The 18,245-nt window shown below is 36.8% G+C and overlaps 1 protein-coding gene across 1 annotated transcript; it reads right to left on the bottom strand.

The window, feature by feature from the left end:
- Positions 1–14,721: 14,721 nt before the first annotated feature.
- Positions 14,722–15,342, bottom strand: LOC129572641 (DEAD-box helicase Dbp80-like). Its single transcript, XM_055452652.1, has 2 exons — positions 15,175–15,342; positions 14,722–15,099 (listed from the first exon to the last, which is right to left on the bottom strand). Exons 1-2 carry the CDS (start codon positions 15,340–15,342, stop codon positions 14,722–14,724), a joined length of 546 nt encoding a protein of 181 aa, XP_055308627.1.
- Positions 15,343–18,245: the final 2,903 nt, after the last annotated feature.

Below are 18,245 nucleotides of genomic sequence, written 5' to 3'. Positions count from 1 at the left end.
ACATGCGACACACTCATTAAATGAGTGCGAATTTTTTTCAGCATATTCACCAATATTTAAATGTATGGCGATGTTCATTTTATAAATTCAGTGCTGCAATGAAATAGTGACGAGAATGAACGCTGTTGGTGTGTTTATGTTTATATTCCATTTCAATGCGCCATCCGAATGATTATGAATGAGAAAGTGAGACGCACACACAACATCTTTCAGATTCAAAAGCCAACCAATACATACAAACGCACAGCTCGCTCCTCGCAATTGCAAGTCGGTTGCTCGTCATTCGTTCGAAATTTCATTGCATGTTTCTATACTAAATTAGTGAGAATATTTTTTTCAGTTAGTTCACCAATATTTGAATGTATGAACAGCGCTAACACAGGTGACGCATCACAGCACTCATTTCTCCGCTATGACTCTGTGTTCGTATATGTGTATTAGAAATGGATGATGAGTGAAGTGCGCATTGTAAAACAATGGAAGGCCTCCATATTGAATGTGCTGTACTCAATGTGACAGTTGTTTGTGTGTATGCATGCACTTGCTTCGATGCTAACACAGAATGAGCATGAGCATGACGACTTTTTGCGCAAATAGGTTTATCTCACTCCCGCTACATAAATCGTTGTGTTTTTGTTCCGTACATTGTTTGGTTGGTACAACCGTTCTTGTTTTTCAGCATTATTTCTAAATGTCAATGCGGTCAAGACATATCGCTCAGACTGTACCATTTCTCACTTTATCACACTCATTCATATGCTGGCCTTTACGCGCTTTGAGTTTCTGAATCGTTTCGCCAATGTAAACTTTGTCGCAGTCTTCACATGGTATTTTATACACCAAACCGCTGTTTTCATCCGTCGGCAATTTTTGTTTCATATTGGCGAATAAACTGGAAACTTTACGAACTGGTCTCATGGCTGGTTTTACCTCTGGAACAAAATATTCGCAAGATTTCACGATTTGCTCAGTAAGACCAGGGACATTAGCCATTGATGAGAAAATCTTCTTTTCAGTTGTCTGTTCATTAACCGTCGTCCTGATGAATTTTGTTGTTTCCTCGCTATCGCAGAATTGTTGGTATTTGTCCTCACGTAGCTGGTCAATGCCATCCGCTACAGAACTCCTGATGGTTTGTGCTGCCAATCGTACATTCATTGCTCTTGTTGTATAGTTGATGTGCTGATTACTCAGTTTATTGCCAAGATTGAAGTTTCTTTCCATTTGTACAGGGTGAGGCAATTGAACTGCAACATTTGAAAACGCTATAATTTTTTTATTTTTTGATGAATTTTATTTTTCCAAAGCAAGAAATGTTGGAAAATACATCAAATTTCAAAATGTATCAGTAGTTTTCGATATGTCCACCTTTGGCGCGAATAATGGCTTTGAGACGGCCAATGAAACCATCACACGCTGCCCGCAAGTGGTTCTGTGGTATTTTGGCCCATTCCCGGCGAAGTGCTTGTCTGAGGTGGTCCAAACTTTGGTATTTTTTAGTGCCAACCTTTTCCTTCAAAATACCCCAGACAGAGAAATCCAACGGATTTGCATCCGGAGAATTTGCCAGCCATTGTGTCGAAGAAATGAAGTGTAGAACACTGTTTTTTAACCAATCTTGGTTGACGCGCGCTTTGTGAGACGGTGCCGAGTCTTGTTGAAATGTCCACGGTCTCCGACCGAAATGTTTGTCTGCCCAGGGCTTCAATACTGCTTCTAAGACAGTTTTACGATATATGGCCCAATTAATTTTGACGCCACGGTCCAAAAATACGAGTGGAGAGCGGCCATCGGCGGTTATGGCAGCCCACACCATCACCATCGGTGGTGCTTGCTTTCTGGTGGCCGTCCGAAGGTGCAAATCTTCGAAAGACCTCTCTGGCAAGTAAACTCGGTCATTCTGTTTATTCACAACCTGCTCAATCGTGAATGGGGCTTCATCGGAAAAAACCAAATTTGGCAGTTCACCACTTTCGGCCCGACGAAGCAATTCCTTAGCTCGAACCAATCTAACTTTTTTTTGTTGCGGTGTAAGATCGTGTGCTTTTTGGAACTTCAAAGGCTTCAGTTTGAGCTCATTTTGCAATATTCGTTGCACACTTCGAGCGGATATGTTGAGCTCAGCAGTCATTTTTCTTCCACTTCGACGCGGATTTCGCTCAATTCGAGCCTTCACTTTCCGAACCATTTCTGCCGATGTTGCTGTCTTTTTATGACCACCTTCATGGCCTTTTGCAACGCTGCCAGTATCACGGTAACGAGCTATGGTTCGAGACACAAATGATTTATTCACGTTGAGGTGCTGGAGGGCTCTAACGATAGCTACTTGTGGTTTTCCAGCCAAATATAAAGCAATCACACTATCACGTTTGAATTCCATCGCGGATAAAAAATTTTGCACACAACTGAAACGCAAATCGTTTAACAGGCTTGTAAAAAATAAAATTAGCTGTCATGAGGCAAAATTTGAGCGCGCTATCATGGACGGTTTACAAATTATAGCAGTCTGAAGTTGGTTGCAGTTCAATTGCCTCACCCTGTATTTTATGTAGTTCAATGATATAGTTCCAGGAGACAGGTTTATTATCAAAATAGAGATTGTGTTTAGCCAAACAACCTCTGTATAATTTTATGACATGTGGTGGGTCCAATATCGCGTAAATCTTGTCATTTTGATTGGTTGGGCTTTTGAAGTATGTTTTTCCTTCATCAAAATTTACACCCAAATGCTTCAAACAAGCTATATTAGAGATCAGTCCATCACCAGTAAGAGTAATAACCTTAGCCCCTGTTTCGTTCACATGCCGGATGACATGTTGTATTAACGCAGCCCGTTCTAATGCTTCCAAACCGTTGAGAAGAAAATATGCGACGGGTATTTTGAAGCTAGTTTTGAAGTCTTCACCGACAATCATATACACTAACGTGTCTTTTGCAATATCAAGGTGATCACTTTTCTTTTGTTTACCTTTCGTTTGTTTTTTTTCATTTGTGTTTTCACATGATACAAATCCGGAAAACGCTGAATTATATTCGTTCCAAGCAGCGGATTTTTTGATAGACATCTCATCATTTACCATCGCAAGAAGCAACGTCTTTCCATCTTTTGCCTTCTCTTCAACTTTTTGCTTCAAAATGTTCAATGATTCAGCAGTGATTCCAGGTTCTCCATTGATTGATTTATACTAGCGACGCATAGTGTCGGGCGCTGGTAAATGGTTGTTGAACACTTTTCTGACATATCGATAAGCCGCAGGGGAACAATATTCAATTCCCATACAGAATTGTCTGACTTTTTCCGAATATTTTCTATCAGGTTTTCCATACTTTAAACATTCTATTATTTCTTCATTATCCTTAAATAAACAGAAATGAGATTGGTGAAGTTGAATAATTACAATCAAAAATTTCATTCTTCCATTGCTCTTTAATGTCTCAAAAATTTACCGAAGATTTGATCTCGTGTTTCTCATATAGTCTGATTTTCTTCTTTAGATTACGAATTACAGCTATCTTATCACAGAGCGAATCTTTTAATTTTGCAATGGTCCTTTTGGCTTTTTGCCATTCAATCGAATTTTCCAGGAGTCTTTTGTATACGTTTATATTTATGGTTTTTGTTTCATCAAGTCAACTATGGGAATGTTGAAAATCAAAAGTTTAATGAATGCTCAAGATCATAAACTATTGTGATATAATTGGTTCGCTTGAATTACTTATTATTTTCTTTCGACATTCCCAAAATCTGTAGCAAATGGTTTGTGGAATTGTCATTATCATCTTGATCATCATTGAAATAATCGAAATAATCGTTCCAATCCCATTCGTTTCCTTTTTGGATATCATCAAATATTGAGGAAGATTCAAACGCTTCGGCTGCTCCAGTCACTTCAAGTGCTTTTTCTTGTTCTAAGACGTTTGCAAACAATCTTTTATAACAGAAAAAAAATCAAATAAATTTTTCAATTGGAATAATATTCCGCCGTAAATATAGTTTGCAAAATAGCACCTGACATTAGGCAATGCACCAATAACCAAATTTTTCTTTGATCCTACATTTATTATGGCGTTAGAATCAAAATGTAAATCGCAGACAACAATCTTTGAGCGTGGGAAGGGAATATTTCCAGGATATGTTGATTTGATTATTGGCATCCATTCGTTCTGATTCTTTGATGTTACGCTATGAAATAATTTTCACATAAAAATATTCTTCTTGAGTAAAATACAAACAATAAATTGACTTTGTTCGCTTCTTACAGTTGCAATTACCTAAAAAAATTTCTCTCTTTATCTCTTTGCTTAGACTCACAGCCGAAAATTTTGCAGTATGACATGTTTAAATAGAAACGTTTTAATCTTTCAGCACTTTTTAGGAGAAAATTTGAAAGATTGAATGAAAAAATAATTCGCGGTTTATCTCGATGACCGATTACGAATTAATAGTCGAAGCACACGGCACAGAAGTGATACAAAGAAATGACAATTTGTTGTAGGTTATAGGAACGGTTGGAACGTCAAAGCAACTGGAGTGCCACTTGTGAATACTTGACAATTGCTGCTGCTCCATAATAACAGTTATCATAAAAAATTTACATTTTTCACACTCATGAATTTGGAAATTCTTTCAGATTTTTTGAATAATTGAGGCTGTGAGAATGAAAATGGCAATACAGGAATAAACATTCTGAAGCACATCAAGAAAAAAAATTGAACCATGAATGTCCTATGCTGCCCATATAAATTCATGTTTCACTTTTGCATATTCAGAACTCATGATTCATTTTTGCGAATTTTTTTTCTTGATGCGTTTCAGAATGTTTATTCCTATATTGCCATTTTCATTCTCACAGCCTCAATTGTAATCAATAGTTATTTTGGAATTTAGGACATCTGAGGCGGTTGGAGCGGCCGGAGTGGCATTTACAAGTGTTATTTTGGATATCTTTTTCTCACAGCCCTCACAACGCTCACAGCGCTCACAGTGCTCATAGCAACACATTGTAGGCATAGTTAGCTTGGTTGAATGGTGTAATTCTGTGGCCGTGTATGTGTGAGTGCTCACGCCAATTCCTGTATGTGCATGCTTGACATGCTTGACATATTTGATACAATCGTCACACAATTCGGTTAAAGGTGGTTGAAGTAATTGAAGTTATTTGTTTGTGATCAATATAACCAAAAGAACCCGTGTATCATTCAATATTCGGACTGAACATTGCCTTCTAAAAAGCCATTTTGAATAGTTTTGGACAGAGCGGTCAACGAGCGCTCGTTCGTTCGTTCGTTCGTTCGTAGAATCTACGAACACGTTCGTTCGTTCGTTCGTTCGTTCGTAGAATCTACGAACATGTTCGTTTGTTCGTTCGTTCGTTCGTAGGTAAAATTTCATTTTTTTTTCAAACATAAATTTTTCTTATGCCTTAAAAAAATATAGGAATGATCCTATAATTTCCATTTAAAAAAAAACAGTTATAACGTGCAAAACAGTCATACGTTTAGACAATGTTTTGTTCTGTGATCGTACAACACACACAATTCGAGCGACAACGTGCTTCATGATATCACAGCAACAAGACGAATCTGAAATGTGCACACCATACTTGGCAAAAAGAGATGAACACTGTCTTTGTCACTTTTTTTCTATCTCTCTCCGTATGCATCACTTTCTTCGTTCCACAACATTTGAAACCAGCATTATTATTGCTTCTTTCTCTTCTATCTGTCGTATGCGAATATACGAACCAAATTGAACAGAAGAAAGTGATTTGCGGCGATGTTCTTTTCGTTGAGTGTTTTTTTTACCTTTATGTTCAATGAAAAAATTATTGTGTATCGTCTACATCCTATAAAAATAGTATAGCATTCAATTATTTTCGAATGGATTTTGCTTTTCGCATTTGAATTGCTCCGTTAATATCGCCTTCTCTTATTTTGGGATGTTTAGATAACATTCATTTTTTTAAATGGAAATTATAGGATCATTCCTATATTTTTTTAAGAAATAAGAAAAATTTATGTTTGAAAAAAAAAATGAAATTTTACCTACGAACGAACGAACGAACAAACGAACATGTTCGTAGATTCTACGAACGAACGAACGAACGAACATGTTCGTAGATTCTACGAACGAACGAACGAACAAACGAACATGTTCGCATACGAACGAACGAACGAGCGCTCGCTGACCGCTCTGGTTTTGGAACAGTAAAATAATCAAAATAATTCTGCCAATTTTGCTTACAATGTCTATGCAAAAGAATAAAACACCGGAACAAGTTCGCGTTAGAACATCATATGTTTTTTATGAACTACACGCAATTCAAAACACAATGCACGGATCAAGTCATTTTGCGGTAGTGGTGTTGCTCAGTTTATAGTAAAAATAAATACGAAATTCCTGATTCTCAGTGTACTACACTGAGTGTAGCAAGTGATCGTCGAAAGTGGGAAAAAGTGGGTTAGAATTTATGTATGATCATTAAGCGAGACTCTGAACCATTTCAACATTTCTCGCAGCACCAATAACAAATCGGCATTTTGATAGTTTGACACATGAAAAAGTGAAAACATTACACCACGAAAACCGCAAACAAAAAAGATCTCATAAGTTTCCTTTCGATTTCTAGTTTATGTTCATATGTTTTATGCGAAAATAGCATTACGGAGTGGTAAAGACTATGCAATAAGTAATAGGTAAAATTGAGTTTTTTTTAAAGGAAATAACATCATTTCCCAATCGTGAATTTTCGTATTTTCAACCGTCATTAAGTGGCTTAGATGCACCTAAAGACATCAAACTGTTGTTGTTGTCGTCATTTTTTAATCTCTCAGGTGTAAATTTGAAACACAAATAGTGCAACTAGTAATTTGTTCCATAACAAAGGACATAAAACATTCACCACACAATAGTTTAATGGCAAAAAATATCCATTGATCGGAATGAATATGAATCGATTTTTGCTGTTTTTTCTTCCTAATCTCCCGAAATGTATGAAAAAAGATAAGAGCGACGACGAAAAGACACATCGATGGAAATAAATGATCAAAAGAATGTAGCACCACTGCCACGACTCTCCTTTTGTTTAGTAAACAATGTTTACGATAATAACTCAACAGACGAATCAATTGTCATGAGAGATGAAGCCCTCGATTTCTGCTTTGCGCAAACAAATCAGCATAATCGGTGCTGTAAGAAAAGTGCGATTTGCATGCATTTACTAAATCGCAAAGAGACGAGAATGTGAATTGAAATGCACAAATAAATACACACATACACCGGGAGCCAACTGTAGAATTATTGGGTTGAAGAGAATATAAATCGTCACACATGCAGGCTTGTGTGAACCTGAACATATTTATGACGTAGCAAAACGCTAGCTGATCTTTGATTTAGAGAGAAAATTAATTAAAATTCCAAACTAAAAGACATGTTTACCTTGGTTTCGGTATATAGGAATAGACACAATGAGGATACCGAACAACATTACGGTAATTTTTTTACGCCACCGCATGATCTCTCAAACAAAAAATTGAACTACACGCAATTCAAAACACAATGCACGGATCAAGTCATTTTGCGGCAGTGTTGTTGGTCAGTTTATAGTAAAAAAACCCACATTCACACACATACATTCTGACACCAAAAAATTCAGGGGGGGTCAAGCCAAAAATTCAAGGGGGGGGTCAAAAAAATCAATTCTATCTAGTGTAAATTTCTTCCCGAAAAAAATTGCTGACCGGGGGGGGGGGGGGGGCTGGTGATCCACAATTTCGAATTTGAAGAGCAAAAAAAAAAGGTCCTCGCTTTCAAAACTCAATTCTAGTGTAAAATCGGTTTCGGAAAGAAGTGAAGACCTAAAAAAAAAAGTCCTCACTTTCGAAAATCGATTCTATCTAGTGTAAAACCGGTATCCAGAAAAAAGTGAGGACTAAAAAAAAGGTCCGAAAATGGCAACGGGTCCAAAAAAAATCGTTGGGTGTCAAATTTTGCCAGGGGGGTCAGGATCAACGAGATCAGACTATGTCAGAACCTATGTTCACACAGCAAAACCGGTGTGTGCGTCTCAGACACTCTCTCGCGTATGCGATGGGATCGCTACTCAGCTGTGACTGTGTGGATGTGAGTGTGAGTGTGCATTTCACATTCCTTCATTTCTTTCAATTGATTGAAACTGCCCGAAAAACTCTTGACCTTCGCAATATTCCTATGGCCTCTTTCTACAGAGCTGTGTCGTTGGAAGTTTTTTTTAATTCGTCTTTAGCACATCTGTAGGCATCTTTGACGAAAAGAACGGAAAAAAGTGTAAATAAAATGGTTTTCAGAACTAATTTTCACGCTGATTGAGTTTTTGACTATCAAAATAAATTGTATAAGCAATAGTCGTTCGAAATGCATGTTTGTTATATCGTCTCCTTATTGCTTGGTTTGACTTTCAATGTCACGAATTTACAGACAATTTATAAATCATTGAATTACATATCTTTTCCGCTTCATTTGAATTTTTGCTGTTTCGTCTGCTCCCGAATTGTTTTTTCTTCGGCTGATCACAACGGCATATTAAAATAATGGCATATATTCATATTTAAAAATACGAAATTCCTAATTCTCAGTGTAGCGCTTCGGTTTTTTCGATAGCAACTGTGGAGCGTATTCATAAATCGCATATTATGCTCTTATACAGCAAACGCGGCTAGATCGATTGGCGCCAAGACGTAGTATTGACGCAAACTCATTTGGTGAAACATAAACATACACCCGTGCGAGTCCAGTAATTCAAATAGCTGCTTTATTAACAGCTAACACTCATGAAATTTCCGAACGACGTTTGGCAGGAACGTATTTGGTAGACTCTTAAATGCGTCTAAACAAACAACCGTATTTTTCGCATGAGAAAAGAAAGATAGCACTAAAGCAAAAGAAAAACGGATTCAACTGATGATCGTGCACCCAAAACATAATTTGAATATTCAACTACAGGGATTTTCATGCGCCGCTTATATTAATATTGCACCAACTCATTCGACTTGAAACAGTGATTTTTTAGCAACAAAAGCAGCAATGCAGTAGAAGCATTTAGCCATTCACCCATGCCACTTCATCGAACTTTCAAAATGATTCATGCAATCACCATAATGTTTCGTTCAATACGCTTCACCGCTCATCGACGGAATGAAAAAAGATAAGAGCAGCAAAAATAACAACAACAACAAAACGATGGTGATAAAAATCGCATCGATGGAGATAAAAACATGAATGTGAACGTATTATGAATTTATCTGGTGTAATTTTGTGTGTTGTTCATGAGATTCAGCCCGGTTTACGCTTCGAGCATGATCGGTGCTGCCAAATTATTGCGATTTGCATGCATGAACTAAATTGCAAAGAGACAAGAATGAGAATGAAATGCCAACAAGAGCCAACTGTAGAATTGTTGGGTTGAAGAGAAATTTGCCACACATTGCAAAACGACCTATCCGTCATTTCACATAAAAGTGTGTACTTATGCACTTCAAAAGAGGCATACACAGACACGATTGCACGGCCGTGTGCTCTTTTTCTCTGTTTTCCGCAAGTTAGTGTTATCATTATGGCATATAAACTCTTTCGTTTGAAGCGATTTTATTTCTTCTTCCATTTTTATCGTCGCATGAAGAGAAAGAAAATTTATTCAAATCTCAAATCAAAATAGGTAAACTAAATTCGGTGTATACACAAGCTGCGCATAGTGCGAAAACAGAACAATATCCAATTGGCTATGTATCGCACGCATACCGTAAATATTTGACGCCACCGCATTGCTCTCTCATACAAAAAAGAGAACTTCACGCGATTCAATACACAATGCATGGATCAAGCCACTTTGCGGTAGTAGCGTCGCTCAGTTTATAGTCAGAAAAACACACTTACACAGGCGCAGCGGTGTGTGCGTTCTCTTTCTCGTTTTTGTCTGATCTCTCTCAAACTGTCTCTCTCGCATATACGGTGGCATCGCAGTCAGTGGCCACAGCGGCTGTGACTGTGTGAGTATGAGTGTGTCTTTTCTCCCTGAATAGCTCCGCTGCCGCAACGACTCACTTTCTCAGACAAAAAAGAGAAAGAAAACGTGCGCACTTCTGTGTCGGTGTGAGTGAGTTTCTTTTGACTGGCGACTGGACGACGCCGCAAGAGGCTCTTTTCATTCGTGTATGAAAGTGCGTCGAGTTCACCCGCAATAAAATTGCATCATATACACTGTTCGCAAATATTGTTTGTTTCAAAATCTGTGTTTTTTTGTTCATTTCTAAAATGTTCAATGGAATTGGAACTTTCTTATATCGATTGAACCTATTTGTAGATTAAAACAAAATACAATTCTTCTAAAGAATTTAAATTGACAATAAGGTGTTTAATTTAAATCTACAAATAGGTTCAATCGATATATTTTTGTCACTTTGCGTCCGAAAGACATTCTTTCTTTGGAACTTTCTTGATTTTTCCATTTTGCTATACAATGTGGAAATATCATGAGGCTAAATTTTTGAGTGAGCAAAAAAGTGTGGTGATTTTTTTGTGTGTGCCTTTTTGTTGAAAAAAAAATAAATTTCGGTTCAATAATATCTTCTCATAAAGAATGGTAAAGAAAGAATGAAAAAAAAAACGTGACCGACTTACTTCCAAACTCAATTCCAAAGAATATGCCGAGGTTTGAGTGAGACTTTTTTTTTCATTCTCTCTTATTCATTCTAGCCGGCTAATTAGCCGAAGCAGTTTACACTGGCTAACGAATGTGTATACCAGTGTGAACTGAACGCACTCACACACTGATGACAGTTGTGAGTGACGTTTGTGATTGGCGAACACAGAGTTTAAATGAAAACATACGTCGATTGGGTAAGTAACTTTTTTTTGCAAAACAATCTATATATTTATGGTTTAAAATAGAAATGCCGATTATAAAATAATATAATTTGCAATATTATTTACTCATTTTTTATTTGAATGTGTTTGCAGTCTATACGATAAGAATAATAATAAGAAGAAAACAACAATTATTGTTGTTCATTTGTTCAGCAAAAAAGTTTGACGTACGTATCCGAAACAAAGCATAATTGCAATTTTATGCAATATTTTTAATTTTTTTGAATATTCTCCAGGAAATTCGTACGAAAATGGATAGCAAATGCTATAATTGCTATGAACCAGGCCATTTGAGCATCGATTGCCCACATCCACAGAAATTCACCCGTTGCTATTTATGCCATCGTGTTTGTGAAACGTCAGATGACCACTACTGGGCCTGCACAAACCGTGACTTCATTTCGCAGCCGATCGAAGACGCTGACAATCCAGTACGAAGTGCGACATTGATGGCGGACATGAAATTTTTCACCAAAGGCACCGTATATTTGATGGACGGTGGTCAGCCGATCAACGTAAGCGGAAAATTTGCGCCAATTCAAATCGACTCAAACTATGGTTTGGTACTCGGTAGAGACAAAAAGATCAACTACTATAATTGGTATCCGAGCGCAACGCGCCGATGCGTAATAAATGTTTTATGTGGTGATAACGTACGTTTGTCGGTTCGATTGATGAAGGATTTTTTTGTAATTAACAAAAAAAATCCGCGTACGTTCTAATGGCACAGTCGAATACTGAACCGAAATCCCGGAAAACGAAATTTCACAGGCAGATGCTACATTCAAGGTTCAAACAGATGAAACACAAAAGTTCAATTTCGCAATTTACTTCTTTGGTCGATGCTTCACTTTTGAAATAACAAGCGACGAAATTAAATATCTGCCTCCGGGATGGTTCGGTTTCGATTGTTCCATTTGTTATGAAAGTATGGTTGGTAGAGACGTCAAGATGACTGCCTGCGGCCATCTGTTCTGCACAGGTTGTATCTATCAATCGTTGTACGAACGATCCCATTGCCCAATCTGCCGAAAGCCTGTCACCATGGCGACTTTACGGGATATTTTTTTATACAACTAAAAAAATGTCAAAGAAACGTACGAATTTAAATAACGAACAACAATATGATGTCAATGAATATTTACACATGAAATTTAAGTTGACAAATTAGAAATAAGTTCCGAACTGAAGACACAAACTGAAATTAAGTATAGAATTTAAGCAACTGAAGTAACACAATTATTTTCTAATCATTCGTTTTCACAATTGATCAATCAAACACATTGATAATATGCGTACGTACGAAAACCAAAAAAAAAACAGTGTGATTTATTTTCATAGCTAACGAAAGCAATTATTTGAAGCCACACAACTGTTGATGTGTATCACTAAATATATTAATAAACGTACGTAATAAAATAAAAGTTCTCACTCTTTTAATTTATAACATTTTTATTGTTAAATAGATTTTGGAAAGAAATATGCAACCATGAATGCCATATAATGTAGATTGTTTCGGCGGTTTGTATCGATTGTTCATTTTTACTTCAACTAATTTACATTTTTTTGTGTTGTTTTAATTGGTTTGGGAAATTCATCTTCGTTGTCTGAGAAAAATACCATTTCATCATCATCATCATTAATACTTTCGTCCAAAATTTCCTGAATGCGATCAATGTCGTCTTCATCGAGACCAAAGCCATAGTTCTGGTTGTTGTTGCCTCGATCGTCATTCAATGCTGATGGGTGAAATGTTCCGAAATATTTCATTGCTTTTTCGTACGAATCTGTAAAGACGAACAATTCTCTTTTGTTATTTTCTACGATTGAGTGAGATATTCATTTGCAAACTTGTATGAAAAATTTACCAAAACATTTCAAAATTGATGCTCTGTATAAAGCAGGCTGTCCGTTTTCAATTGACTCAAAAATATCCAACGTAAAATCGGGTTCTTTGTTAATGTCTTGCGAAATATAAACCAAATGCAACTTTCTTTTGTATGTAATTACACCATCGTTGAGCAATTTTGGCAGATCCAAGTCCTTGACCCATTTCATGGGAACAATTTTCTTTTGGCCAGATGATTTCAATGATGTTAAAAAAAACATCGTGCGCTGGAGATGTATGTTACTGAAAACCGATAGAAAGAGACTGTTTGCCGCCGTTTGAATGTTTGACGTTTGTCTGTTTCACATTGGTGCAAGTGTCAAAATGGAATAAACATAAACAACGGTTAATTTTTCAGTTTTCACACTATAGTTTGACATTTATACGTACGTTACAGAACATTCTGGAGAAACAAACAATATTTCATTGCAACATTTTCATTTTTAAGCAACAATCGTACGCCAGTTTGAAACTATTTTTTTACATTTTGATAATGAATATTTCGATTGATGACGTTATTGGAAAAAATATTAAAACTTTTATTGAGTGTTTCGAACAAACAAAAACAGTGGATGAAAAATTGATTTATGTATGTTCTGTCGATGGATGTCACAATGAATATACGGAAAAGTCCTCAGCTATTCGTCATCTTCGAAAACATCACAAAAATGTATATGAAAGTATTCGGTGTGGAAAAATAGAAGAAAAGGTGGACAAGAATAAATCGCAGCCCGCGTTTCATATTCGGGTTAAAGTAAATACCGATGAAATTTTGGATGCTTGTGCTGAACTGATTACTGTGCACGAGATGCCTTTGTCTAAATTAGACAAGTAGTTTTATCTCGCTAGATGGCGCGGGTTACAGTTGGGCTTTTAGCCCGAACGTGCGGCTTATAAATGATTGTAATTGTGACCAACTTCAGGTGCTGCGTGTCACACCTAGCGATAGTGTGTGCGCGCGGAATAAAATGCTCTTATATACAGTCTACATTCCAACTAAACCAGACGTGTTTTATTTCACTTTCTCTACCATTGTTGCAGCCGTAAACAGCCTTTATGCGCTGTTGAATATCTAGCCTTCAAAAGAATATTGAATCCGTACGTTTTGGCCTTGAGAACGAAAGGCATCGAATTGGTGATCAACCAACGGAGCATCAAAGATCATATCAAATGTCGCAAGAATGAAATCAAGAGAATTATCAGGAATGAAACCAAAAAGAAAATGGTGTCACTGATGATTGATATAGCAACACGGTATAATCGGTCGGTACTTGGCGTTAGCATTTCGTACATGCATGATGGTAGAATTTGTGTTCGTACGATTGGGTTGCACGTGTTGAAGGTCTCACACACAGTAAAATACATTAGAGATTTACTCAAAGAGATGCTCTTGGACTACGAAATTAGCTTGGCACAAGTTGTGTCAATAACTTGCGATAATGGAAAAAATATGGTGAAAGCAATAACACTTCTTGACGCCAGTGTTGTCTAGAATGAGAAAAAATATATCTAGATACAGATGAGATAACTGTCGATTTATTTTTATATCATCTAGATAATAGATGAGATAATATCTGATTTTTTTTATCTAAACATAAAAAGATAAAATATTATCTTATCTTTAGAAAGATAACGGAAAAAGATATATTATTCATATTGTTTTATTTCTCTTATTTTTTTCGTTTACAAAAATCGAAACATTATATTCGAATAGGTTGAAGCTGTTTTTTTGTTCATAAATTTTTTTGTCAAGTATTAAATTGGTCAATTTGACGAACTTTGTCGGTTCATTTTGGCGGTTTTGTTTTTCTTATTTTTTTCGTTTACTTAACGAAACATTACATTTGAGTAAAATGAAGTTGTTTTTTGTTCATACATTTTTTTGTCAAGTATTAATTTGGTCAATGTGACGAACTTTGTCGATTCAATTTGTCTAAACTTTGTCTTTAACCTCCCGGTTGTAAAGGTTGGCCAATGCAGTTACGATGTCGACTTCATTGTTTGTTATCAGTGTAACGGCTGCACCCTTTTGGCCAAATCGTCCGGCGCGACCAACGCGGTGAAGAAAACTTTTCGTGTCGCAATCACCGGCTTCATTCAATGGCATGTCGAAATTGATGACCAATTTGGTGAACGGGATGTTGATACCGCGAGACATCAAGTTTGTCGAGATGAGGATTTTCTTTTCACCCGTTCTGATCTTTCGAAGAGAACCCAGACGTTCATCCTTGGACATTGTACCATCGATCGCTGACACACTGTAACAGTTCATTACAAACATCCACTTCAGCCATTGTACGGTTTGACGTTTCTAGAATATAAATAATAAATATGTTCAATATTATTGAATCAAAAAAAGTCACAATTTGTTCCAAAAACAACCTACGTTGCAAAAAACCACAATGCACAATGGATCACCATGAAACTTTCGGAACATCGCATCGATGATTTTGGAAGTTGCCTCGAATTTGTGATATTCATCAAAGCATTTGATGAAGAAGTATGACAAATTGTCCAATTGTTCCTCCTGTCGTGGGATGAATGTCGCATTCATGAGGCCGTAATTCTTGCCAACTGTAGCTGACGTCAGCACTACTTGGCATCTTTTCGTCAAGTTGACGCTATTTATCAATCTCAAAGATCTGCGTCGAATCAGAATGGATCAAGTCATTTTCCAGAACCAACGAATGAAACGAACGATGATGATAATGAAGACGAATATTATATCGATCCAGATATTTTTGATGACGAATATTATAATGATTTACTAGAAGAAGTTCGTTCTGGATTTGATGAAACATTTGATTTAATACAAGCAGTTTCCTGTGGCGCACATTGCATTCATCTCGTAGTATCGCACGCAATAAAAAATTCACCAGAAACCAAACTTGTTATAGAGGACTGTCGTACGTTGGCAAAACTACTTCGAACGCCTAGTTTTCGTACGAAATTGCAGTTGGCAAACTTTAATATGGCGATGATAGATGTAACGACTAGATGGAACTCAATTTATTCTATGGTATTTGTTTTTTACAGCAAAATTGCTTACAAAATGTTTCATTTTCGTTTTTTTTAGCTGGAACGTCTGATGAAACTAAGGCCATTTTTGGATGCAAATCAGCTTGTGAAAGAATTCAATAACATAGAATGGGATGCTATTACTTTTTCGCACGCCCATGTCGTGAGTAAAAGTATTGTAATCACTACGAAACCTAGGTACCCCGAAAAACTATTTTTCTATCCATTTTCAACACCAAAAAGCACGATACAGTGGTTATTTTGCTATGTTAATGTGGGTGTGTCGTACCCTGTACGCTGTGCGCTGTACGCTGTACGCAAAAATTTGTTAGCACGATTGCTCAAATACCAGAATAGGAAACGAAATTCTGCAAGTACCAAACGTTTGTGCTTCGTTAGACTTGGAAACCATTAAATTTCCAGCCACCCCAGATGTACCCTAGGATACCTAGCCTATGAAAAACCTTCAAAGAATCGAACTTTTGTTCGGGAGGTACCCAAAATAGGCTACCCAGGTGGGTTTTATCATGCACACCCGATTTATTTCATCAAAATAATAGGGGTCAGGAACAACCCAGCACCCGCCAACCCACCTTTTTGGTATTAAATTTTCCCATGTTGGAAGAGGATGAATTTTACTACGAAATCGAAGACTTGTGTGAAACTACAAAGAATATATACAGATCTAGAATCAATCACAAATCAAATTGTTGAAACAGAATTCTTAAATCATTTGTCAATCGATATGTTCATTATAAATTTGGTGAACGCAAACAGAACCATACCATTCAACATGCATCCAGTCTGCCATGGACAAAAACAAGAGCGATACAAACGACTTCTAGCCGAACGAGACGATCTGCAAATAACATATCAGCGGCCAGGCCAGCTTTCTTGGCCATTACACCACAGTTCACTATACAGTCTACACGGAGAGGGCAATCATGGCAAAAGATTGGACGTATATCAACGAAACATCCTCACTCGCCTGTGCCCCGGAGCACAGTATCAATTCATCGAACCGGCAACGTTGCAACCAGATGGATGTTACTGTGGAATTGTCTCGATTACATACGCCACAATTTTTTTCTGAAAATTTTTATAAATTTCCTAGGCAAAATCTGAATAAAAGCTGAACGCTATGAAAACGGTGCGGAAAAGTTCGTCTTACGGAGGTAAGACTATTTATACAAAATATTATCAATATTCTTGGACCATTCAACAAGTACAGCAAGAAACTGCAGTCGGAAACGGTAACATTGTCTGATTTGTATGGATACTGGATGTTGCTCCGAATAAAAGATTCCAAATCAGATCATGAGCTTTCGAAGCAGCTGTTGGTCGAAATGAATGGCACATATCACCAGAGGCTTGTGGAAAATCCAGCAGTAATTGGATTTATCCTCTCTGCTAGTGTTTGGTTCTCCGTCTCCTTCCGTTCTAGCGTCCGTTGGCATAGTAGCTTCAACGACTGGATTATTTGGGGCAGCGAGCACAAGTAACCCGACTTCGACCACTCGACTAGCCACCATTCAGTGCGATCAGAGTAAATAAGCCAAAAACTGATGCCAAGTCATTACACCTAGCATTACACGGAACGCCACTTACACAGCCGAACAGATTCCTAAACAGTTTTGGAACAATTGCCGCTCCTAAATTTGACAATAAAAATGCAACACCAACCTTTGGCGGCATTTCAAATAGAACTATAACAACGCCCAGTTCAACGAGTATATTTGGAATTTCTCAAGCAACCTCTGTGTTGGAATCCAGTAATATTTTTTCGACACAACCGAATCAAAATACAAATTCTCTGGCAGAATTTAGAAATGAACGAAAACTGTAATTTATGAATTTTCTGTTCATTCAGATATCAAAAACGTAATTACTTTGATACGAAAAGAACTAAACTTTATTCAATTGTAGCTGATTTTGAAAAGTTCTATCGAAATGCTGTATCTATTACCATTTGATTTTTTTTTTAATTTTTTGATATTATTATGAATTTGTTAGTGCGAGGTGCTCGTTCCATCCATTACGGATCCGATTGTCGAAGCAGGTGCATAAACATACAGATAAGACTGAAAATATAAATATATGAAATTGATTGAGAAAGAGACAGGGAGAACAATAACAACATATGCTCTCATTGATTAAACTATACTCACCAATGCAGTTTCAATCTCTGTTCGATTCCCATACGATGCAAACTAATTATACGAGAAACTGCATCTAGTGAAAGGAACTTAGATAGATCCATTGCTAATAATTCAAGACATTCATTATAATCTGCCCGGAAAAATTCATATTCCAATTGGCCACCCTTGTCACGCAAAATTCTTTCTTGTCTTTGTTAAATTATAAAATAATAATATATCCCACATAAAAGATATTGAATGTAACGAAAATTCAACAAAGACAAGAAAGAATTTTGCGTGA

This window comes from Sitodiplosis mosellana, unplaced genomic scaffold (genome assembly GCF_009176505.1).
Source record: "Sitodiplosis mosellana isolate CC-2019 unplaced genomic scaffold, AAFC_SMos_1.0 Smas_scaffold_5313, whole genome shotgun sequence".
Taxonomy (NCBI): domain Eukaryota; kingdom Metazoa; phylum Arthropoda; class Insecta; order Diptera; family Cecidomyiidae; genus Sitodiplosis; species Sitodiplosis mosellana.
The sequence above is the reverse complement of the archived record's forward strand: the minus strand, read 5'-3'. Positions and strand labels throughout refer to the sequence as shown.